A 20,835-nucleotide genomic window follows, 5' to 3' on the forward strand; every position below is an offset into this window, starting at 1 on the left:
TGTCTGGTGCACGTCAGCTCTGTCTCCCGGAGACAACCCGATCGATATTTCCGCCGCTCATCTCCTCTCTTCCTGGCTCCTATACGTAGCCGCAGGGCTAATTTATGGCGTGTCTGTCAGTCCCCTTTAAGCCAGATGGTGTCTTTTAATTCAGATATTTATAGTTCAGAGATGTTAGCGCAATTTGTTTCCCTTGAAGGGCGGTTTCGTTGGTATCAAGCCATGGCTCATTTGTAGAGATACCCTGGACAGATAAGGGAAAGCGTGATTATCCAGCGAGTTGGCAAGTGCGTGGCAGCTGGTGTAATCTCCTCCTCTACCATACTTTTACATTGCGAGTAAGCCCTGTGTGTTGGGGAGAGTGTGGCAGCCAACACGACTGCATTAGCCCTCTTTGATGTGCCTGCCCAGTGTGCACCCTCTGGATTTTTATAGGATTTACGCTGGTTGAGCTGGCGTCTGTCTGGCAGCGTTCAAGCCAACAGCAGCCCCCAGAACACCTTAATCATTAATGAAGTTGACAGCAGGGGGTTTGGGGGGGGGCGGGGGGGGGGGGGGGGGGGGGGGTGGTCGGTGTAACCTTTTCTTGGGACTGCGAGAACCTATCCAATGCCAACAATGCACCGTCTCCCCAGAACAGGTGCCAGTCAGAGCGTTTCTCCGTCATGTAGTCTCACCTGCTTGGGGTGGCATGATGGCACTGAGACACCATGCAAAAGCCAGCCCCCCTGGGTGCACACAGACACCGTGGCATCGGGGCGGACCTTTAATTAAAGTAATCACCGGCTTATACTGAGAGGTGACTGGTGCCCACAGTACATTACAGTACAGTACAGTTCATTCATCAGGCAGACGCTGTTATCCAGACTGACATCCAGCACAAAAGAACAGAAGTGTATCAGTGTCAGACCAGGCGAACAACACTCCCAGAACAGTTAATGTGAGCATAACACTATACAAGCCTTACCACAAGTTAACTTGTGTGACCTGACTAGATAGCCTCGAAACTAAGGGAAGCCGAGTACACATACCCTCATACATCGCAGTCACTAGATCACAAAATCCAAAACACATTGTGATACTACATGTATACTACATTACACATGCTGTCCACAGGGGATACCAGGTAAAACTATATGTTCATGAACACACCAGGCGGTGTGATGTGTGGTGTGGCATATGTCTGACTTTGTTCTGGGTTTAATTAATGACATGTGATGATCCACAGGCAAGAAAAATGGGAGCTCAGCGACTCCCCACTGGGAGGTCATTAACTGTGAGTTACTGGTTCAGATCAGAGCAGCGAGGGCAGCAAAGTGGGTTTGTCGTGTGTGTGTGTGTGTGTTTGCACGTGTGCGCGTGTGTGCGTTCATGTGTGTAAGGGAGAAAAAGGGTGAAAGTCACACACAAACACAGACACACTCACAGGAACACGTGTATTATACAGTCAAATCATCTTTCAATGCTGAGGCTATAAGATCATTAAGGACGTCTTATGCCCTTAGTCATGTATTACTTAAAGTAACTTCATTTCATATAATTAAAAGTTTCAAATTGGAGCACAGCATTGTGATGCCGTGCATCAATTTCAGCCTTTCGTCACAAACATTGACACAAACTTGACAGCCCTCTTTTCTGTTAGCCAGTTCTCTTTTTGCCAGCCCTTTTCAGAGGTAGTGGTCGGTTGGTCTGTACGCAAGGTCTTTGGTCTCTGGCTGAGGTCTATGTTTGTCTGGGATCCGTCACTCTAATGAGCGATCGTGTCAGGGTGCATTTTTAGCATTGGGTTCATGTTGTAGAACTGTTTGTGTTTGTGTGTGCGTGTGTGTGTGTGTGTATATGTGTGTGTGTGTGTGTGTGTGTGTGTGTGTGTGTGTGTGTGTGTGTGTCTGCGCGCACACACGTTTTTGCACTCTCTATGCATTTGTGACCACATGGAAGCTCCCTGGTGTGCAAATGATCAGGTGGGTATAAATGGGGGTCTATTCTGTAGCAGTTCCCTGTTATTTGCCATTATGCGTAAAACCAACACACTGGTTTTACATGGATTTACTGCCAGTGTCCTGGTATGACAGTAATGCTCTAGCAGTGCCGGCTTCTCCTGCAGGCCGTACCCTTTCAGAGACAGCAGAACCAGGACATCTGCAGAGAGAAGGAAGTTCATTTCCAAACTCTTGTAACATGAATCTTGGGGCTGAAGACTTGCACTCTTGCCGATTTGTTGATGGTGATATCAGAGCCGGACTGTAGTCTTGTGTCACTCAACACCTCTGGGTGAAGATCTGCTGACTTTATTTTCTTTCGTTGTCTACAATAATAATAATGTCATCGATTTCAGCCCCTACACCACGATGACTAAATTTTAGTAATGATCTGTAACGCTGTGTGTCAGATTCCTTTTTAAAATCATCAAAATGGGTGAATCTTTTTCCACAGCTTTAGTAAATGTCGGTTTATTAGGGTGTGCAGGATGTGTTGTGGTCAGAGCTGCACTGAGCTGGTAGAAAAGCAAGCCTAACTCTGAGACACTGCGTTTGGTAGGGAAGGCCTGTATCCAGGCATAGACAATACTGCGGAAAACCTTCCCTCAGATAACTACTCAGGCCTCTGTAGTTATTGCAGTAAAATTTGTCTCCATTTTCTTCCATCAGTGTGATGAGGCCTTGGTTCCAGAGCTCAGGAAAGCACCCAGCATTAAGGACAAATGGATCTGCCAGAAATCTGCTCCTGGGATTTCATTTCTCTCTCTGCATAGAATCGAGCAGTTGTGCATAGACTGACCTCACACCTGACAGATCTAATTACTCACGGTTGGGAGAGATGTTTAACACATCTCTCATGTAAATTTGCCTCTTCTGTCTTTGGTAGTTGCATTAAATGTGTGAAGAGAGCTGTGGCAAAAGCACCGTGCTGTGTATTGCGGGCACGTGTCGTGTTTAACCTCTGACCCTCTTTCTTTTTTCAGGTACACAATGCCCTCCGGTAAAAGGCAAGAGTGATCTCCGATTGGCTGAAAGTACTGGGTCGTGCAGTTCTTCCACCCTGGGGGAGAGTCAGTCCCCTGAGTCACCCTGAGAGATGGCGTCCTTCCTGCGGAGAAGGACATTTCTGGCCTTGTGCTGCCTCCTCCACGTCCTGGCGGCTCCGTCGTCCGCGTCCAGGCAACAGCAGCAGCCCACCCCGCCGCACTCCTTGGACCGGGAGTACAGCGTGTTCCGCGCGGAGAACCCGGAGTGGACCTTCAACCACCTCGTGGTGGACTCCCGGAACGGGAATGTGTACCTGGGGGCGGTGAACCGCATCTACAAGCTGTCGCCGGACCTGGAGCTGCAGGTGTCGCACCAGACGGGCCCGGACGAGGACAACCGCAAGTGCTACCCGCCGCGCATTGTGCAGCCATGCGGCGAGCCGCTGGCCCTCACCAACAACGTCAACAAGATGCTGCTGGTGGACTACCGCGAGAACCGCCTGCTGGCCTGCGGCAGCCTCTTCCAGGGCATCTGCAAGCTGCTGCGGCTGGACGACCTCTTCAAGCTGGGCGAGCCCTCGCACCGCAAGGAGCACTACCTCTCCGGCGTCAACGCCAGCAGCTCCGTCGTCGGGGTGATCGTCTCCTACGGTGACGCGGCGGCCACCGACAAGCTGTTCGTGGCCACCGCCGTGGACGGGCAGCCCGAGTACTTCCCCACCATCTCCAGCCGCAAGCTGGCGCGCAACTCCGAGGAGGAGGGCATGTTCGCCTACGTCTTCCACGACGAGTTCGTGGCCTCCATGATCAAGATCCCCTCGGACACCTTCACCGTGGTGCCGGACTTCGACATCTACTACGTGTACGGCTTCGGCAGCGGGACCTTCGTCTACTTCCTGACGCTGCAGCCGGAGATGGGCGGGCCGGCGGCGGGCTCGGCGGCTGCCCGTGAGCAGGTCTACACCTCCAAGCTGGTGCGCCTCTGCAAGGACGACACGGCCTTCAACTCCTACGTGGAGGTGCCGCTGGGCTGCGTGCGGGGCGGGGTGGAGTACCGCCTCCTGCAGGCCGCCCACCTGTCCAAGGCGGGGACGCTGCTGGCGCGGGCCCTGCGTGTGCCGCCGGGCGCCGACGTCCTCTACGCCATCTTCTCCAAGGGCCAGAAGCGGCGGCCGCGCCAAGCCTCCCGGGAGTCGGCGCTCTGCGTCTTCCCGCTGCGAGAGATCAACGACCGCATCAAGGAGCGGCTGCAGTCCTGCTACCGCGGCGAGGGCACGCTGGACCTGGCCTGGCTCAAAGTCAAGGACATCCCCTGCAGCAGCGCTGTGAGTCACCCCCGGGGGGCGCTGTAAACACCGCAGCGTGGCCGCGGCACGCTCGTGCCAATTTGTTACAAATCAAACCACACCAACCTCTTGACATTCAGATGCCCTTGGAGCAACAGCTTATTCATAACACCTTAATGCTTTCAAAGCTCCACACGTGGAAAACCTATATGGCTATAATTATGAAAATGCACGTACACCCTATATTACTATAACAAACCCAAACATGCTCAGTTCACTTCATACTTCAGGTCATACTGAGTGTGCTGTTGTCGGTAACAGCTTAATTGGTTGCTTCCTGTTTGACTTTAGGTGATCATTAACTCCTCTGCTTGTAATGCTGTGGTTGGTTTCAATGGATGTTTACTACCTTTGCAGAGGTGGACGTACAATAGGAGCCATAATTTGATTCTGTGCCCTTCCCACAAATCTAAAATCCAATTTGCCAAATTTATTTTCCTTTAAAAAACCTGTTGTATGTCCAATCCCCCAGCTTAAAAACATCATTCAAAGCAAAGCGTAACGTTCTGGTTTAGTGCGTTTTCATCACCGACGCGCTAAAAAGCATTCCTCCCTCTCTCAGAGCCGGTCTAATAAGGTAATGACATATCACTTATTGCCGGTCACGGCTAAAATTGATCTCTGCATTTTGGAATGACACCGTGCACTGAATAGCCAGCCCCCTGGTTTCCGCTCAGAGCCTGTGGCCCTGTTTCCGCTGCTACCGAGGAGCTCAGTTCTCTCGCTGCTTCAATTTCCGCTATTCAGAAGGTTAGCCACCCTGTCAGAGAGGGGTGGCAGGTGTAGCATAGAGGTTAAGGTTGCCAGTTTGATGCCCGCTGGGGAACTCCTCCTGTGGGCAAGGTACTTAACCCAGAATTCCCCCAGTAAATGTCCAGCTGTATAAAATGGATATCACAATGGAAGTCACTTTGGATCACTTTAAATGACAATAATGTAATGTAATGGCAGCCGGAAACTGGAAGAACAGGGCACTCCAGCTGTATAAATGGATAACATGTAAAACTGTAACCTATGGAAGTCGCTCTGGATAACCGCATCTGCTAAATACCAATAATGTATCGTAATGCAATGTAATGTTGTGAGTTATGAATAAGTGCACTACCTTAGATTCAAGAACCCAAGGTTCAGTAACCCCTGGACACGGATCATGTCCACCCGAGCTAACCCAGAACTTCCTCCATAAATATCCAGCTGTATAAATGGATACCATGTAAAACTGTGACCTATGTCAGTCACACTGGGTAAGAGTGTCTGCTAAATGCCACTAATGTAGTGTGATGTAAAGTAAGGACGCGGATCTGGTGCCTGATGGAGCCCGAGTGGAGCAGGAAGCTGAGCCTCTCCTGGCCTTTTCTGCGCCGCAGAAAGGCTGCGATTCTCCCACGCTTCCCCTGGCGCCAAACCCGCCACCCAGCGAGAGCGCGAGGGGGAGGCTATGCGCGAGGGGGGTGTTGGAGTGGCACGCGCCGCCACACGGTCACCGCCGTGTACGTTAGAGGCACGCGCGTGACGGCGAGGCTGTAGCTATGGCTACCGGCCTTCGCTAAAGGCAGATGCTGGCCTTTGATTGGCGCACAAAGAGCGGAGAGGATCTGCGCAGCTGGGCCAGGCAGCGAATTAAAGCGGCGGATCGCAGGGAGAGGAGGCAGCCTGGGAGCAGCATTCCAGCAAACACTTACAGCAGGACTGCACTCACACACACACACACACTATCACTACCATATACTACACACACACACACACACACACACACACACCATCACTACCATATACTACACACACACACACACACACACACACCATCACTACCATATACTACACACACACACACACACACACACACCATCACTACCATATACTACACACACACACACACACACACACACACACACACACACCATCACTACCATATACTACACACACACACACACACACACACCATCACTACCATATACTACACACACACACACACACACACACACACACACCATCACTACCATATACTACACACACACACACACACACACACACACCATCACTACCATATACTACACACACACACACACACACACACACACCATCACTACCATATACTACACACACACACACACACACACACACACTATCACTACCATATACTACACACACACAAATGCACACACACACACACACACACACACACACACACACACACACACACACACACACACACACACACCATCACTACCATATACTACACACACACACACCATCACTACCATATACTACACACACACACACACACACACACCATCACTACCATATACTACACACACATACTATCACTACCATATACTACACACACACAAATGCACACACACACACACACACACACACACACACACACACCATCACTACCATATACTACACACACACACACCATCACTACCATATACTACACACACACACACACACACACACACACACACACACACACACACACCATCACTACCATATACTACACACACACACCATCACTACCATATACTACACACACACACACACACACATCATCACTACCATATACTACACACACACACACACACACACACACACACACACTCACTCACTCACCATCACTACCATATACTACACACACACACACACACACACACACTCACTCACCATCACTACCATATACTACACACACACACACTCACTCACCATCACTACCATATACTACACACACACACACACTCACTCACCATCACTACCATATACTACACACACACACACACTCACTCACCATCACTACCATATACTACACACACACACACAGACTCACCATCACTACCATATACTACACCCACACACTATCACTATCATATACTGCACACATTATCACTATCATATACTACACACATACATGCACTGTCACTACAATATACTGCACTCACACATGAACACACACATACACACACACACACATACAATTACTATCATACACTGCAGTCACACACATGCGTGCACACACAGTCACTACCACATGCTGCACTTTATATTTAAAGAGCAAGTATACAACGTAGCAAATTAATCCCACTTCATATTAAGTTCTCATTATATCTGACCAATTACAGTGTCACGCCTACTACATGTACCAACACTAAGATACAGCAGAAGGCTATGGTGTAAGCAGGTACACAGGTTGTCTTTAGCCCTCATGAATCCAACTCATTATAAATGCACATATCAGATTCTGTAGCAAAGACTTATTCATGGACACGGTGTATTGACTGCCATAGTAATATAAAGTGCGAAGGGACAGTTTTTGAGAAATATGACCCATATGGCATAGCGGGGGATTGTGGTGAAGGGGAGCTCTGGTGTTAGGGCATGCCTCAGGAACTCTCTCAGTGCTGACTCTGCAGAATCCCCCCGTGAAGGCCTGTGACTATAGATCATCATGAAGTGACATTTGACCTTTAAGATCGGCCGCGTGTGATGTTCACCGCGTCAGCAGAAAAGGGACAAGAAAGGTGGCAAATTTCCTGCGTTCGTGTCAACAGATGGGAATCCTCCCAGGGGGACGGGGCGAACACAAGGCCACGCAGTCACACCTCAGAACTAAGATTTATGCCAGTTACACATCATTAAAATCTGTACTCTGTTTTGCTGAGCAGAGTTCTTTCTGCCATTTTAAAATATTTCAAGTTATTTTAGATTATTTTTTATTTTCCTGAATGCTATAGTTTTGCATCTTAAGAAGTTAAAGATGATCACCTTCCACAGATTTCAGATTTCAGTTCAGATTTCATTTTTGTCTTATTTTTCTTTGAATTTCATTTACCTTTGAATTCCCGCTTGACTCTGTGTGGAAATTCTCCATGATCTGCAGTGATTTTCAGTGTTTTGATTTTAATCGGTAAGTCTCTTCCACAGCCCAGAGATGAATACTCGTTTAGACCCTTTCACCACAGTGAAATCTTCTTATTTGATAAGAGAGACCCTCACGCCACAGGCAGAAGCATGAACTCCCTGCAGTTTTTCTGAAACCTCCACATTGCTATGGATGCCTTTGTCTCTCTTCTCATTAGAAGTAATCTGTCCACCATGGACAGCTCTGTCAGGCAGAAACATACATGCTTTATTACATATTCATGTAAATGTATCTCCCTCTCTCTGTTTCTCACAAGTGTGCAAACACGGACACACACACACACACACACACACACACACACACTCACACACACAGGCTAAAAGAGTTTGAGAGCAGCTCCAGTGAGCCCCCATTGATTTCCCAGCATGCTTTTCACCGTGTATGACCTCACTGTCTGGCGTGGTGTCTCCTTGTGCTCTTTGCTCTGCGACACAGGTCACTTGTTGCTTTGCACCAGCGTGTCCTGAGAGGCAGGCTTTTGTGTCTCCTCTCTCTCTCGGCCCTCAGTTTACAGAGAAAGCATCAGTGGGGGGAAAAAAACCCTTTCAGATGATGTGAAAGCAAAGCAAAAATTACTGCAGAAAACACCATAACTGGAGATTCAAGGTTTCTGTCCAACTTGCACTCCTGTTTGTAGAGGTGTTCCACAGGGCACACGGCTACAGAAGAGACAATCACAGTAGTGCCTCGTAAGGGCCCTGTGTTTCTGGCAGGTCCTAATTAGGGCCCCACATTAGGGGGCCACGAGACTTTTAAGGGACCTCCTCCTCACTGACAGACAGGGGGTTTTGAGTTAGCAGGCTTAGCGCTAGTAAATGCACACTAAGCTAAATCTCTTTTGATTTGTGTTTTCACATGCTGACTCAGCATCAAGAGGGTACACAGAGACAGATGGGGTCAGAGACAAGACAGAGAGAGAGACAGAGGGAGGTGAGTGAGAGATAGAAGAGAGAGAAAAACAGAGAGAGAGAGAGAGAGAGAGAGAGAGAGGAAAAAGTGGGGGATGGGAGTTTGTGCCAGGAGAAATGTTTGGTGCTTCAAGGCCATTTGGGCTGGGAGTCCTTCAGTCACGGCTTCTGGGCTCCAGCACTCTGCCAGCCGACTGGATCAGCACTCCCGCTAACTGGAGATCATTACTGTAAGATTAGGTATTGTTTCCTCGTCAGAAGTACTTTTTTATTAGCATTAAGAAGAGTTATTTAGCAGCTCTGTCTGTGCATTGGAAAACAGTTTTCTTCAGTAACAAGTCTCAAGGGTACAGACTTCTCACTTCTTGCTGTCAGTGGAGTTCACCATGTTCATCTGAATTTATTATAACAGTGATATCTTAGTTGAACCCTGAAAACACTAAGAACTGTTCATAATTTTTGTTTCTTGGGGGCTGCTGCTTTGCTGCTTGCCATCTAGTGGCAAAAAGAGGTACTGTCATTACTATGGGGGAGGTACCCTCTCACGAGGACTGCTTATTTGAGTCAGAGTTAAAAGTAACCTAAAAAGGTTATAGGTTTAATATAATGCATGATTTAAAATATATAGTATAAAATGCACTCGCCATTTGTCATTAGAGCATCTTTAGAGCATCTAGAGCATAGAGTCATTAGAGCACGTGTTTTCCATGTTTCTCCTCTGGGTTTTTTTTGTCTCCTTGTGAAAATTGTTCTCCTTTCTACAAACACATAATCATATAATCCTGTGTATTTTCCCTTTGAGAAAGTGACTTTTGCTGTGTTATTCTGGGTGCTGTGTTTATGAGGTAATTATAATGTTGGTATTACAGACCTGAGCCTGGTGGGTAGTCATGCCAACGGAGCTAACAGACACACAGCTCCACTCAACCAGCATGGAGGAAATGAAAATATAATTATGTGCTTTGTCTGCTATTAAAATAAAAAGGTGTGTGTATGTGCGAGAGAGAGCATGCATGTGTGTATACGTGTGTGAGTGTATGTATGTGTGTGTGTGTGTGTGTGTGTGTGTGCGCATGCACTGCATACCACATGGGCAGTTGCCCCCTTTGCCCCAGAGGGTACTAAACCCTCTAAAGCCTCCCATCCAGGGCAGATGTGAGTTAAAAAGCAGCCAAATGAGGAGCCCGGCTCTGTAGCTGCAGACCCGGCATGGCGGAGCGCGGACTCTCAGAGGAGCTGCGGCTTTGTGCAGGCAGCCTGATATCTGCCTCCTCGCACAGACAGCGCCGAGGAGGAGGAGGAGCGCGTTCACCGGGGATTCACCACCGGCTCTTTCACTGCTGCGAGTGTTTACACCGAGACACCCTCGGTACAGACGGCAGGGATGGACCGAGCCAGGCAGAGAGAGAGCGACGAAGAGAGGGGGATGGAGAGAGGTAGAGAAAAAAAGAAGAGAGGGGGAAGGCGACAGGGAGTGGGAGGGAGGGAGAGATGGAGAGATGAGAGGAGAGAGGGATGGAGAGAGAGAGGAGGAGAGTGTGAGGATGGCGATCCTTGGGCTGTTTGCTTGGGCTTTTTTTTTTTTTGCTGTTTGCTGTTTGGCTCTGTTGGAAATGTGATGGAGCTGTGAAAAGGAAAACGGAGAGGGAAGTCTCACACAACGTGACTGACACGTGAGGCAACGAATGAGAAATGGGGATGACTGGTCTGTAAATAACGGGAAGGGGAACGTGGAGAGGAGGCTTTCCTTCTCTCCTCCCTCAGTAGGAAGGTGTCCGTTTCCTTCACACTCATGCTCCAGCCAAGCCTTGTTCACCTGTTCCCCATACCTATTTCATTACATTGTTGTCATTAAGCAGACAATCCTATCCAGAGAGAGTTACATAGGTTACAGATTTTACATGTTATCCATTTATACAGCTGAGGCAAGTCTGGGTTAAAGACCTTGTCCAAGGGTACAGCAGCAGTGTCCCAGCGGGGAATTGAACCAGCAACCTTTCCTTACGAGCGCTGCAGCTTATCGCTAGGCCACGCTGCCGCCCTCCTCTCTGACAGGGCAGCTAACAGATTCATGTGGCTGGAAATCGAATCAGAAACGAGAGCGGAACGGGTCAGGTTGGGGTGCATGGGCCTGGTCTTGGCTAGTTTATGTGGCGGTTCAGCTGACGATGACGTGGGTACCAGGAAGGACAGGTGGCAGTGGAAGAAAGACTAACACGGCAGAGAGCAGATATGTCATGTTCCCATGTCTGTCTAAATGACCCCATTACTCCAGGTTGGTTAGATAAGCAGATGCAGAGAGAGAGAGAGAACGAGAGAGAGCGAGAGAGAGACCTGCTCTCTTAACTCCATGTTCATTTCCTTCTCTCTCAACCTCTCCCTCTCTTTCTCTCCTTCTATTTCAGTCTCCTCCCGCTCTCTCTTTCAAGGATTCATTGCCTTTATTTGCATGGTCATATAGTGTCAAAAAGTCATGTAGCGTTGCCAAAGTGTTTTAGAAAATTAACATGTGAAACCAGGACGCTGTCCTCTAATCTCTGGCAGGATAAAAACACTCCCACAAGAATGAAGTGCTCCTGCAGTCTTCCAGTGTTGTATAGGAGTGTTGTTGTGGTCTCCGCCCCCTGTAACTACGTTCAGCTTCCATATAATCAGTAAATCAATCAGTTGTCAGGAGAATTCACCTTTTGCTGTGTGATCAGAGAGCAAGTCACACAGCTCAGCTGGGAAATGACAGAAACTCATTTTCACAACAGACGGATAGAACCGAAGTGAAAATGAAGGGTTGATAGCAAACAGGTAAAAAAAACAAAAAACAAAATGATGATGAGGTTTATCCATCAACCAATGATGGTCTCACGATTCAACCATCACAAAGCGGTGCTCCCACACCCCTCTCTTTAAATTACACACTGCTCGGGACTCAGTTTCCTTGGTACACTGTGCTCAGAGCCACAATGATGTGTCTTTCAGTGGTCTTTCTGTCTGGTCTTTCAGTGCGTGCACACACACACACACACACACACGCTACCATGCTCCTGCACTCCCACACACGGAAACACTTACCCAGATGTACAGGTAAAATACACTTGCACATGCTCACTCTTTAAAGAGCTGTTTAAGTATGCACACACCACAGATGTTGCTAGCCGTGGCCTGTACTTTAGCGAGTGCAAAATTCCCAGATACTTGTCTGCTATTCAGTCTGAAAACTACACAGCGGCATTGGACATCCAGCCTGAACCCTATGGAGGAAAACCTTGTCCTGATACCTGAAAATGGCGTTTCCTGAACTTCAAAGCAGACACAGTAATGGCCACTCTGCCACCTGCTTATTTTCAGATTAGGTCGCTCTGTCTGAAATGACAGGGTTTTTTTCCCCCCAAGGGTCTCCTGATGGTGTTACACACAGGAGTACCACATTGTTGTTTCTTCCAACCTCCAGGGAAGTGAAGCAAACTTAGAGCAGTGTGGCACAGTGTTTAGCAAAGAGGACTTGGAAGCAGAGTGTTTCAGGTGCTATAGAGTGTATGCATATCATTTAATAATGACACTAATGATGGCGATAGTGCTGTACAGTAATGAGCAACGGAACAGAACCTTGAACTCGTCCCCTCACTCTCCCTCCGTCTTCCTCTCCCTGTCTGTCTGTCTGTCTGGCCACAGCTCCTGACGATCGATGATAACTTCTGTGGGCTGGATATGAACGCGCCCCTGGGAGTGTCGGACATGGTGCTGGGCATGCCCCTCTTCTCCGAGGAGTCCGACAAAATGACCTCGGTCATCGCCTACGTCTACAAGAACCACTCGCTGGCCTTCGTGGGCACCCAGAGCGGGCGTCTTAAGAAGGTAGGAGCTACTGGGCTCATCTGCTCATTTGCTCATTGGCTGCTGATGTGGTTGGGCTCATACAATAGGCTGCTTATATAGATTGGCTCTTTTCTTTGGTTTATGACATGGGCGGCCTCTTCCCGTTCACTTCTGATATAGCTGGGCTATTGGTTGCCTACATTGGGACCGATGTTGTGGGAGAAGGAAAAACTGGTTAACCTGTTTAATCACTGAAGTATTTGTGCCTGGGTATTAACTTCTTTTGGGGTTGGGCTTTACTTGAGTGTTATTTTGTGTGTGTTAAATGCTTCATGTAATCAGTTATGTACTTGTATGGCATTTTAAGATTAAGCAACCATGGACTGAAAACCCTTGTTTGTAGGTGACTTATTACAGTATGCCCTCTGGCTAGGAACCACTGAACCCAGGGTTGATTGATGGCAAGTCTTCAGAGAGTAAACCAATATGGGCCCACACTGGTGCCCCCTGCCCCAGGGAAGATCCACTCGGTTGTAATCGGATGATCCTGAATGAGGCTTTTATCCTATTTGGCCATTGACATGTGGTGTCTGAGACTAACAGGGAGCCCTATAGGAATACAGTCTATACGCATGCCTGTATGTATAGTACCAGTCAAATGTTTGGAGGACACCTGATTGAATGCATGTTTCTCATTATCTTAAAGACATTTTGATCTAAAGACTTATGCTTAAATGCTTGAACTTTGTTTCTTAGTCATCAGTGTCACTATTTATATTTATCTATGTATGAATTTCTTTCCAAAACAAAAATAAAAAAATGCCTATTTTGAAGAACCTAAAGTATAAGATACAACTTTTCATTTATTTAACATTTTTTGGTAACTGCATAATTCCATTTGCATTATTTCATAGTTTTGTTTCCCTTCTATGAGTAGGTATGTCCAAACTTTTGACCGGTACTGTGTATTTGCGAATGTGTGTGTGAGTGTGAGTGTGAGAGAGAGCGAGAGAGTGTGAGAGTGTGTGCGTGAGTGTGAGTGTGAGAGAGAGAGAGAGAGAAAAAGTGTGAGTGTGTGTGGAACAGAGTGTTTGACTGGTCGTAGTTGTTGTTGAGTCTGTAGAGTCGCAGGCGTGTTCCTCGGCGTGCTGCACTGTCACGGTGGATTTGGAGTCCCTTCAGACACGATCCAAATCTGGTGAAACGGTCGCAGAAAACAGAAGAGACTCGGAGCCGGAGCGATTGCAGTAATCCCACGTGGGCTTTTTTTCCTGCCTTTACTGGGGCCGAAGTCGGACGGCACCGTTTGGTTTCACTGTTCCTTCGTTCTGCTGAGTGAAAAGCGTGCAGAAGTGATTAGAGCTAGAACAAACAAGGACGAACAAAGAAAGGGAAAGAACTCAGAACGCACGCGCGCGAAACACGCTGTCTTTTTGTGTTTCTCTTTTGATGAAGACAAATGCGTTCTGATCCTCTTTAAGTGATTGCCTGTCTGCTGTGTCAGAAAGCATCGTGTGATGTCACCGGTAGTAGAACAAAGCAAACCAATAAAAGACTCAACGTGTGACCATAAATCAATGTTGTTATAGCCCCTCTTAATGGCTAATGAGTTATAGCCCCATGGTACATTTTAAAACATTATTTAGTGTCTACTGACGAGCATATTGGGAGGAGTAAATATAAGCTTTAATGACCTTAGATCTATATTTTTATGATAGGGAGAGCAGTAAATATTAGCATTAGTGGAAATAGTTTTTATGATATAATGAAGCAAGCGGGAGCCGGCTGATTTTGAATTACAGTTGTGGTGGAACTTAATATCACAGTGTTCGAAATCTAAACTTTGACCAGTACTGGGAGAAAAAGATCCCCCCAGAACTGCGATGGTGCGATTAGACAGGGTTAATGACACGTCAGCGTGATCCTCAGATGTAGAGGAGCCAACTGGTACCTTCCCAGTGTTTTCTGTTGCTGAATACCAGCAGCAGGGGAGCACTGAATTGTGGGACATAGGCAAGCTTCCAGCACTGAAATTAGCAAAGTGTTGCATTTTGGGATGTGAGGGAGAAGAGTTGCCCCTTCAAACAGCAGAGTTTGACATTTGTTAATTAAGTTAATTAAATTACGTCTAAAATTAAGTCCCCATAACATTGAAAATTAAGGCATTTCAAGCCCCAAGAGCTGAGCTCAAAATGGAGCCCTATCAGTCAGCTGGTTCTGAAACCAACCCAGTAACAGCTAACACACACCGCCCCCTGACCAGCAGCTAATTAGAAAGTACAAATCACAGTAAAGCAAATTATAAAACAAACAAAAAAAAACATATCACATCTGGAACACTGGGATTATGAAAACAAATTGCAAAACTTAATTGCAGTTTAATTGCTATTGGGCTCTGAAAACAGAACAGTCATAAGCAGAGTGTCTTTTCTCTGTTAGAGACAGAAAGCCGTTAGCAAGTGCAGGCCCAGTGACCAGCGTAGCCATTGAAAAACAGGCACCAAAAAATCATGGCTGTCCAAATATCCAACATGTGGTCACTTCACAACAGGTGTGGAAGAGACAGAGTATGCATTTTCTCATATCCTGTGAGAAATTCTCAAAAATAAGAGTAATTTTACCTGAAAATTTAGTTCATCATCACTGTTTCTTCCAAATGACAGATGATTCCCTCTTTGGAGAGGGAAATGGTGGCATTGGCATTGTCACTTTGGCAATACCGTGTTGTAATTAGTTACGTCAATAAAGCAAACCGAATTGAACTGGGACAGATGCAGGAAGCTGGATCGAACAGTGGTCTCACATGATATTGATGGTTGGCCTTTGATAAGCTGAACCGGGGGGGGTGGAACAACTGCGTGTGAGTTGTTGTTGCGTTAGGCGAGAGGACCGCAGAGAGAACGCGTTCATTGCGCGGTCCGCCTCCTCACAAGCCCCGCCTCCTCGCGAGCCCCGCCTCCTCACGAGCCCCGCCCTCTTTCCCGCCATTGCCCCTCCTGTCACTGAGCGTCCGAAAGCAGCTACCGGAACCACAGTGTGTATAAAGCCGGGACACCTGACACTGGAAACCTGAGAAAGGCTGTGGGTACTGATGCAGCAGACAATATCACACAGTGGCATTGTGGCTGACCTCGGTACAGCGGCGGTTTGTCACGTATGGAAAGTCTGCGGAGCCTATTTTTACACTGTGAGAGTTACTGCGGTATTGTGTGTTGGAGCTTGCTGCTGTCCTCTTTCACATGGCTACATGGCAGATTCACTAAGTGAAATACTGCTGTCTTCCCAGTGGGGAACGAAGGGTGCAGTCTTACATGGAGAGGAGTCTCTTTGGGGAGTCACCTGGCTTCTGCTCCCTCCTTATCAGCTAATGCTTAACTTCTGGAACTCGCTCTTCCTCCCCTCTCTCTCCCTCTCTCTTTCTATCTCTCCCTCTGTCACTAGGCCATTAAAAATAAATAAAAAAAAGAACCTGTTCTATTCTTTAAAAAATTCAGGGTGCATGCCACTGCACCAAGGCTGAAAGCTGTCACCCATCATATCTTGTGGAGATAATTACATAAGGGAGAAAAAAAAAAAAAGAAAATTACAGCATGCAAACCAACTCCCCCCACAGATTCATCGGCAGTTTTTAAACACAGAATGAATCCTCTCGTCTTAAACATCAGCACTCTCTGTTCTTCTCTCTCCCTCTCTCCTCTCGCCTGAGCTTTTGTGACTCTCGTTACCTCTGAGTGACTGGTCCATACGCTTGTTGTCCTTGGAGAGGAGAGGAGATAAAACCCTATTAATTCCAGTCAGCGAGGCGGTGTTGAGCCAAGGGTAAATGGTTTCCCTCCCGCTCTCGGCCCGCGCTGCTCGAGCACTTCAGTGGGTCTGTGTGCAGCGGACCCTGGCCTAGATTTAGATAGCAAGCTGAGGTGCTAATGCATCAGACCTGGTCACTCAATACAATGACCAGCTAACCTTGAACAGTGCGGCGGGCAGCAGCTTGACTTCTTTGTGCGTGTGTGTGTGTGTGTGTGGCGCACACATGCCTGTGTGCTGAATATTCACCCCTCAGAGTCAGGGGATTCACTGAAGCCAGGCAGGTTTGCAGCAGTGATATTTGATTCCGATCTAAAGCACGAGCGGTTTGCTGGCAGAAAGTAGTATCTTCGATGAGTGAAAGGTCACCATTTTTTTCCAACAGCACAAAAGCGAAAGATATCTCTCGTTTTTACAGTTCTCCTACCCAGCACCTGCCTGACTACACGATGCCTTGCTATCCCTCTCTAATCTCTGTTCTACAGGTTGTCATTGCCAATTAGAAATGAGCTGTCAGCTGAGTTTCCTGGTTAAGGCAGGGTTAAATAAAAAAAAGTCTACCCCATGATTCATGAGAGAGGACCAGCTGTTCTGTCTTCTTGGACCAGCTGTTCAGGTGGCTGTCCAGCCATATTTCCTCAGACTAAAAAATGTTTCCAATGACTACAATATTAGCAAGGCTAGCAAGAGACTTGGCTTCCATTAGCCATGCAGTGCAAAGCAGTGATTCTTCTCAGCTGCCTTGCTGATAACTATCTTGATGCAATTCTCGAACGGCAAACTACCTTGGCCAACACATAAATACTTTATAATACATAAAGATAATACATGTGTATTATTACAGTGAACATGCGTGCTAACAGCAATAACCGGGAGACAGACATGCAATTTGTAAACACGCGTGGACTGTGTGTGTAAATAATTGATCAAAGTGTGAGGTGTAATGTGATCGTTCTGCAGACTCAGTGCTCGTAGTACTTTCCCTCAGGCTATGACACAAACGCAAGGCATTGCTGTTCCAGGCCCATTGACACTGGCCTCCATCCAAACTCAAATTCCCTCAGTCTCTCTGAAGTGGGGGGGGGTGTTTGCCAGGGGAGAGGGGTGGCAGATGCATGGGCGATTTGGGGAGGGGGTGGTGCTGGTGCCGGGTGGGAAGGATGGGGGGTTGTGGGGGTGCTTGTTATGTCAGAAAATGCTACCCCGCAAATAAGAAGCGGAACGATAGAATGGGCTCTTAATGGATTCAGAGCCGCACATAGAAAGGCCTGTCAGACTTATCCTCTGTGTCCTTGTTATTCTGAGCCAGGCGTGGGGGAGAGGGAGGGCAACAAAGACAGAGAGAGAGAGAGAGAGAGAGGCTGAGAGAAAGAGGGCGAGGGAGGGAGGCAGAGGGAGAGAGAGATGGGATCATGGGGAACGGCATTCTTCAGGCTTAACCCACAACAGTCTCCCCTTTCATCTGCCGCTCCCCTCCAGATACGGTACAGAGAGGGGCGGGGCTTAATGCTACTGCACGGAGAAGGGGCGGGGCTTACTCCTGGTAAAAATTAAACATTCGGCCTCTCCCCACCATTTGTGAAGATGTAGAAATGTCTCGTACAGTCTTAACAACTCAAAATTCTGCAGCAGAAATTGGAATTTCTATTACAAATCTGTCGATGCTGCAAATGAGTCTTCTTTTAAAACATAACAGGGAAAGACCGAGAGAGGGGGAGTGAGACAGACTGACAGACGATAAGAACTGAGAGTTCCTATTCTACAGACTGGTGTAGTGGGCAAAGTTTGACTTAACTAATATTATGAGTATAAAACAAGAGCAAAATAAAATTAGTCAAAAAAGTGAAGTATAGTTTTGATGTCCAAGACTTTCATAATTATCCCAATGATTTAACTGAATCTGCTGGACCAATACTGCAAGAATTGGGCTCTGGTAATAAAATTTATAAAGCCAAAGACTGTGGTCCTGTATGAAGAACACAGATCTTAGGAAAGCATATTATGTTTACTCTAGGAAAGAAAGCCTTAGAATATACACTCAGTTATCATAACTGCAGACTGGCAATCAGTGCATCAGGGAGATATGATCTGGTAGTCAATGTGTTAAAAGAAAAAGCCAACAACTTACTATGCAATCAGAAACAAGTATTCCCTTTACAACCTGATATAAATGTCTTGTATAATGTCCTGCAATAATGTCATCCAGCAAAATGAAACTAATGGGAAAAATACCCTGCTGAATCCCAAAATTCTGCTTGCAGAATTCTGCATGACCATTCTGCAAGGACAGAGAAATTCAACAATAATGCACGCAGGGATGAATTAAACAGCTATACGATTCAAACCCGGTACAAGGGTCCCAGAACACAGCCCGGTGGTCCTCTGGTTCTAAACTTCACTACACTAACAGGCAGCAACATAAACGGCTTCTTAAGTTTCTGTCTGGAACATTGGCGCTGAATAAGGAAATAGATTCAATGCATCTTCTCAAGCTAGGAATAATTTAATTTCCATGACAGTGGGAAAACTGCAGGTTCTGGTCGGGTAGGACAAACAACCCCACCAGCGCCACAGAGCACCTCAGCGTGGCAGGGCATGGCTATACAGGGCCATTTATGCTGAATGAGAGAGGCAATGAGAGGGGGAATGAGGGGAGGAGGAGGGTCTTTTATGTTCCTGTTTTCCTCACTGCTTTGGCAACACTGGCTGACTCCTTCATCACGCTGATGAAGTCAGCTTGAATCCTTGAAAGAGAGAGCGAGGCCTCTCGCGAATGTTTCCCTCTCTATAAATTCATAATAAAGATGAAAATGAAGGCTGATTCAGTCAATGATTTGAGTGGCATGACTCAGTAATGTGAGCCGGCGTCTCGGCGAGCGCGTCGGGAACGGAACTGAGCAAAGTGTCCCATTGTGCGGCGGGAGCCGAGGGCTGCTCTGATTGGAGTGAGTCAACACCGGAGGCCGTGTGTGTGCGTGTGCCTGTGTGCGTGCGTGTGTGTGTGTGTGCATGTATGTGTGTGTGCATGTGTGTGCATGTGTGGATCTGTGTGTGTGTGTGTGTGCGTGCGTGTGTGCGCGTGTGTGTGTGCGCGTGTGTGCGTGTGTGTGTGTGTGTGTGCGTGTGTGTGCGTGCGTGCGTGTGTGTGTGCGTGCACATGTGGGTGTGTGCATGTGTGGATCTGTGTGTGTGTGTGTGTGTGTGTGCATGTGTGTGTGTGTGTGTGCACGTGTGTGCGTGTTTGCGCGTGTGTGTGTGCATGTATGTGTGTGTGCGTGTGTGTGCGTGCGTGTGTGTGTGTGCGTGCGTGCGTGTGCGTGCGTGTGTGTGTGTGTGTGTGTGTGTGTGTGTGTGTGTGTGTGTGTGTGTGTGTGTGTGTGCACGTGTGAGAGGGGAGTCGTGTTGCGTAATGGCTGAGGGAGGACTGTGGCCATAGTTAGCATGTGTGGGTTGGCCCTCCAGCAGAGCTGCCAAGCTGGCGTTTTACAAGCCATTTAATTTCATTTAAGGGCTTTGAGCCCGGCATTTCATTATGAACCACTGGAAACAGATTTCGGTCTCAGTAAACAGCCCGATTAGGGCACCCCTTCACTGGCATTTTGGGCTCTTGTATCATTGATCAGAGATGCGTCTTTTTTTTTGGTGGTGGTGGGGAGAGTCACAGTGGCAACATGGTTTCACAAAAATACATGGCAGCATGTATTACACAATAAAATGAAAAGAAAATGTTGCAATTTTATTATTGGATCATACTTTTTTGCATTCTGCACCGTACTGTGGGCAGCAGTGTAGTATAGTGGTAAGGAACCCTGCTGGGGCACTGCTGCTGTACCCTTGGGTAGGGCACTTAACCCAGAAGTGCCTCAGTAAATATTTCACTTTGTAAATGGGCATCATGTAAAAATTGTAACGTATGCATGTTGTTCTGGATAAAAGCATCTATGAAATGTCAATAATGTAATGCAATGTAATGTAATGTACTCACTCCTCTGAGCCAACTAGGTAACTCCATTGATCCAAATGTACGCATAATCACTCCCCTTGACCAATCCAGGAAACTCCATTGATGCAAATAATGCC

At 47.4% G+C, this 20,835-nt stretch overlaps 1 protein-coding gene across 1 annotated transcript in view; it reads left to right on the top strand.

Annotated features, from left to right (window-relative positions):
- Positions 1-20,835, top strand: part of LOC118771897 (plexin-A4-like) — a 152,869-nt gene that overhangs the window by 10,308 nt on the left and 121,726 nt on the right. Inside the window, exons 2-3 of the mRNA XM_036520044.1 lie at positions 2,966-4,293; positions 12,808-12,990. Of these exons, the coding sequence (XP_036375937.1) occupies positions 3,079-4,293; positions 12,808-12,990 (1,398 nt within the window). The 5' untranslated portion in view covers positions 2,966-3,078. The remainder of the gene's footprint in view (positions 1-2,965; positions 4,294-12,807; positions 12,991-20,835) is intronic.

Source organism: Megalops cyprinoides, chromosome 25 (assembly GCF_013368585.1).
Source record: "Megalops cyprinoides isolate fMegCyp1 chromosome 25, fMegCyp1.pri, whole genome shotgun sequence".
NCBI classification, from domain to species: domain Eukaryota; kingdom Metazoa; phylum Chordata; class Actinopteri; order Elopiformes; family Megalopidae; genus Megalops; species Megalops cyprinoides.